The 4773-nt window shown below is 27.4% G+C and overlaps 1 protein-coding gene across 1 annotated transcript in view; it reads left to right on the top strand.

Moving 5' to 3' along the window:
• Positions 1-4001: 4001 nt before the first annotated feature.
• The window catches only part of LOC122532167 (RING-box protein 2), a 31419-nt gene continuing 30647 nt past the window's right edge, over positions 4002-4773 (top strand). Inside the window, exon 1 of the mRNA XM_043660709.1 lies at positions 4002-4441. Within this exon, the coding sequence (XP_043516644.1) occupies positions 4288-4441 (154 nt within the window). The 5' untranslated portion in view covers positions 4002-4287. The remainder of the gene's footprint in view (positions 4442-4773) is intronic.

Genomic DNA, 4773 nt, shown 5'->3' with positions numbered 1-4773 from the left:
ATATATCACGGTAATTATTAAAGAATGGTAACTAATAAAGTATATCTTGTACGACTACGATACAATGGAAATTGAACTCGTATTCATGTTCAAATAATCACGATCAAGTATTAACTCAACACTAAGGAAACCAAACCATGTAACTTGCCAATCGTTGAAGTGAGAATTCTAGATTAAGATTTGGTTGCAGACATATTATTTAAAATTTTTCTGGTAAATTTTGGTCGATGTGGACACGATGAAAGTTTCATTGATAAAAAGTTTCATTACCGCTCAAGGTTAATTATATGTTTCATTCTGTTGATAATTTTTTTCAAACATCTAAAATTTGGTCGATGTGCCCACGAGAAAAACTCAATTCGATCGACATTAATCTGATCTTTCAGTCGTTAATGATACGATACAGGTAATGAAAATTTCTTAGAAATGTATTAGTGACTCGATTATTACAAATGTTTAATTAAAAATTTTAAATAGTACTTAGAAATGTTATAGAAGAGAATTTATTGTTTGATTGTTACAAATAAATTATTAGAAATATTAGACAATGTTTAAGCAAGTAGAATATTCAAAAATATTATTTAAAAACTCACCCCTAAATTGTGGTCGATGTGCACATGACGGAAGTTCAATTGGTAATGAGTCTGCGTACCGCTGAAGGTTAATTTAATATTCCGATTGTCAGTGACCCGGAACTGTTGATAATTTTTTTTTAATTTTTCGAAAGTCTTTGTCTATTATACTAATCAATAGTTTTTAGATTTCTATCGCAAGGCTATACTTTCATAATATGTTCCAATGTCAAATGTAATAATTTATTAATTTTTTTATCTACAACTGTCTAAAGCTAAATTTACTTTTTAATACACTTTCAGGATATTAATTTTTAAGTTATAACTGTACTATTGATGTATATTAAATAGGAATTTATGTAGGGAAATGTTATGTGGTCAAAAATCGAGTTAAGCAGTGATTGTTGCTTCAGAGTAATCGCGCACATATAAAAATTTTCACTCGTTTATTGTTTCAAATTGCAAGGAATATATGTATGATCTAACTGTCTTTTCCGTTATTGTAAATAATATAATTTAATATAATTTTACTATAAATGAATTGTTCAAATTATGAAATAATGCTTGGAAGTTCAATCACTGATTAAATTGCTATAAATAAATAGTTAAATTTGTTAAATAATATACAAAAATATCATCGAAGTGCATTTTTTTACAATTTAAATAATTCATTTAAAATAATTAAATTATTTTATTTCTACAATATTTCTAGACATTATTTTATAATTTTCACAATTTTTATATTACAATTAAACGATTAAATTAATTATTTCAATATCATTTCTCTTATAAGTACATTGTTCAAGATTCTTATAAATTATTAGTGAAATATTTTAAGTAACACTTAGAAATATTACAGAAGAGAATTTATTGTTTAATTGTTGCAAATAAATTATTGGAAATATTAGACAATGTTTAAACAAGTAGAATATTCAAAAATATTATTTCAAAACTCACCCCTTTGGTCGATGTGCACACGACGGAAGTTCACTTGGTAATGAGTCTCCGTACCGCTGAAGGTTAATTTATTGTTCCGATCGTCAGTGACCCGGAACTGTTGATAACTTTTTTTCTTCAAAACGTTACTTCAAAACGGTTTCTCTATTATACTAATCAATAGTTTTTAGATTTCTATCGCAAGGTTATACTTTCATAAATATGTTACAATATCCAATGTAATAATTTATTAATTTTTTTATCTATAATTGGCTAAAACTAAATTTACACTTTTATGATATTAATTTCTAATTTCATTATAACTGCATTGATGTATATTAAATAGAAATTTACGTCGAGAAAAGTTATGTAGTCAAAAATCTAGTTAAGCAATGATCGTCGCTTCAGAACAATATATAAGTGCAACATATAAAAATTTTCACTCGTTTATTGTTTCAAATTGTAAGGAATATATGTATTATGTAATTAACTTTTCTGTTATTGTAAATAATATAATTTAATTATTATAAATTGTTCAAACTATGAAATAATGCTTGGAAGTTCAATCATTGATTGAATTGCTATAAAAAATAGTTAAATTAAATATGTTAAATTAAATATGTTAAATAATATATAAAAATATCATCGAAATGCATTATTTTACAATTTGAATAATTCATTTGAAACAATTAAATTTTTAATAATTAAATTATTTTATTTCTACAATATTTCTAGACACTATTTTATGATTTTCACAATTTTTATATTGCGATTAAACAATTAAATTAATTATTTCATTCAATAAGTCAATATTATTTCTCTTAAGTACATTGTTCAAGATTCTTATAAATTATTAGTTAAATATTTTAAATAACACCTAGAAATGTTACAGAAGAGAATTTGTTATTTAATGGTTGGAAGTAAATTATTAGAAATATTAGATAATATTTATACAATTAGAATATTCAGAAATATTATTTAAAACTCACTCCTAAATTTTGGTCGATGTGCACACGACGGTAGTTTAATTGGTAATGAGCTCAACCATATCGCTCAAGGTTAATCATATGTTTCAGTCGTCAGTGATCAGGGACAATTGATAATTTTTTTCCAATTTCTAAAATTTGGTCGATGTGTACACGTTACGAACTTGAAATGTTATAAAAGAGAATTTATTGTTTAATTGTTGCAAGTAAATTATTAGAAACATTAGGTAATGTTTAAACAATTATAGAAGAGAGTTTATTGTTTAATTGTTACAAATAAATTATTAGAAATATTAGATAATGTTTAAACAATTATAAAAGAGAATTTATTGTTTAATTGTTACAAATAAATTATTTGAAATATTAGATAATGTTTAAACAAGTAGAAATATTTAGAAATATTTAAAAATTCACTCCTAAATTTTGATCAATGTGCACACGATGGAAGTTCAATTGGTAATGAGTCTTCGTATCGCTGAAGGTTAATTTATTGTTCCGATCATCAGTGACCCGGAACTGTTGATAATTTTTTTTCTTCAAAACGGTACTTCAAAACGGTTTCTCTATTATACTAATCAATAGTTTTTAGATTTCTATCGCAAGGTTTCATAAATACTGTCCAATGTAATAATTTATTAATTTTTTTATCTATAACTGGTTAAAAATAAATTTACACTTTCATGATATTAATTTTTAAGTTATAACTGCATTGATGTATATTAAAAAGAAATTTATGTGGAGAAAAGTTATGTAATCAAAACTCGAATTAAGCAATGATCGTCGCTTCTGAATAACATATAAGCGCAACACATAAAAATTTTTGCTCGTTTATCGTTTCAGACAACAAGAAATATATGTATTATATAACTATCTTTTCCGTTATTCTAAATAAAATAATTTAATTATTATAAATAAATTATTGAAACTATGAAATAATGCTTGGGAATTCAATCACTGATTCAATTATATCATAAGTAAATAGTTAAAATTGTTAAATAATATACAAAAATATCATCGAAATGCATTATTTTGTAGTTTGAATAATTCATTTGAAACGAATTATTTCATTTCTATAATATTTCTAGACATTATTTAATAATTTTCACAACTTTTATATTAAGATTAAACAAAAATTTTAAATAACACTTAGAAACATTACAGAGGACAATTTATTGTTTAATTGTTGCAAGTAAATTATTAGAAATATTAGATAATATTTAAACAAATAGAATATTCAGAAATATTATTTAAAAGTTCTCTTCGAAAGTTTGGACAGGATGTGACATGGTAAGTGGACCCATGCACCCTTCAATCATGGGCCAAAAAATTACATTGTATGCTAGGTCTATTCATATATCTCGTCTGTGCCAGTGATTTTCTACTATGTCGGTATTTCAGATCTCCGCCCACGAAACCCCGTAAGGTTTCTAGATCTTCATATATGTCGTCTGTGGTCTATTCATATACGTCGTCTATTATGCCAGTAGAACAGCATACTTACCGACGAACGTGTTGCAAGCGCAGACCCAGTCCGTTAGCAACTGCGCACAATCTACATTACCGGAAACGCACGTTTTAACAAGGAACGCCACTCGTATTCCGTTTACGATGGACCAATTCTGAAATCGACAACCGGTGTCGTTGATATCGTTCGAACGCGCGTGACAATATTGAATAAACGCAAGGTGTGCATCGCACGAGTGTGATCTCCTCGAGGATTCCGATTGAAAACAGATGTTGGAATCGTTGAAACCGTTCGTGTCGCACCGTTATTTCTAACCTAAAAAGTCGAAATGGCCGAATCAGAGCAAGATTTCACAGATCGTGCGGAGAACGACAATTTAAAAACCGAAAAACTGTTTATCTTAAAAAAATGGAACGCCGTGGCTATGTGGAGCTGGGACGTGGAGTGTGACACTTGCGCGATTTGTCGAGTTCAAGTAATGGGTAAGTTTTGCGTCTAAATGTGTATTGTTTATAGGTTAAGGTGTTTACCAATTCGCTCGTTTACTTGCTTAGAGAGACAATCGAAACGATATCGAAGTTATTGATCTATGTTAGTCATAGTTTATTGATCTATGATTGTTGTTAATAACTTCACGTTTCTCTTCGTATCGAATTTGTTCTGACAATTTTTTTTTCTGAATAAGTTATAAATACGGCATTGGCCGTACATACACAAAATACGAAATAATAGAGAATTGTGTAGGGTGAAAGACAAGAGTGGAAACAACAAGATAAGAGAAGGGATGAGAAAAGAGAGAAGCGCTAAAAGAGCG

The sequence above is a fragment of the Frieseomelitta varia genome, unplaced genomic scaffold (assembly GCF_011392965.1).
Source record: "Frieseomelitta varia isolate USP_RPSP 00005682 unplaced genomic scaffold, Fvar_1.2 scaffold_440, whole genome shotgun sequence".
In the NCBI taxonomy this organism is placed as follows: Eukaryota; Metazoa; Arthropoda; class Insecta; order Hymenoptera; family Apidae; genus Frieseomelitta; species Frieseomelitta varia.
This window is presented reverse-complemented; position numbering and strand designations above follow the sequence as displayed.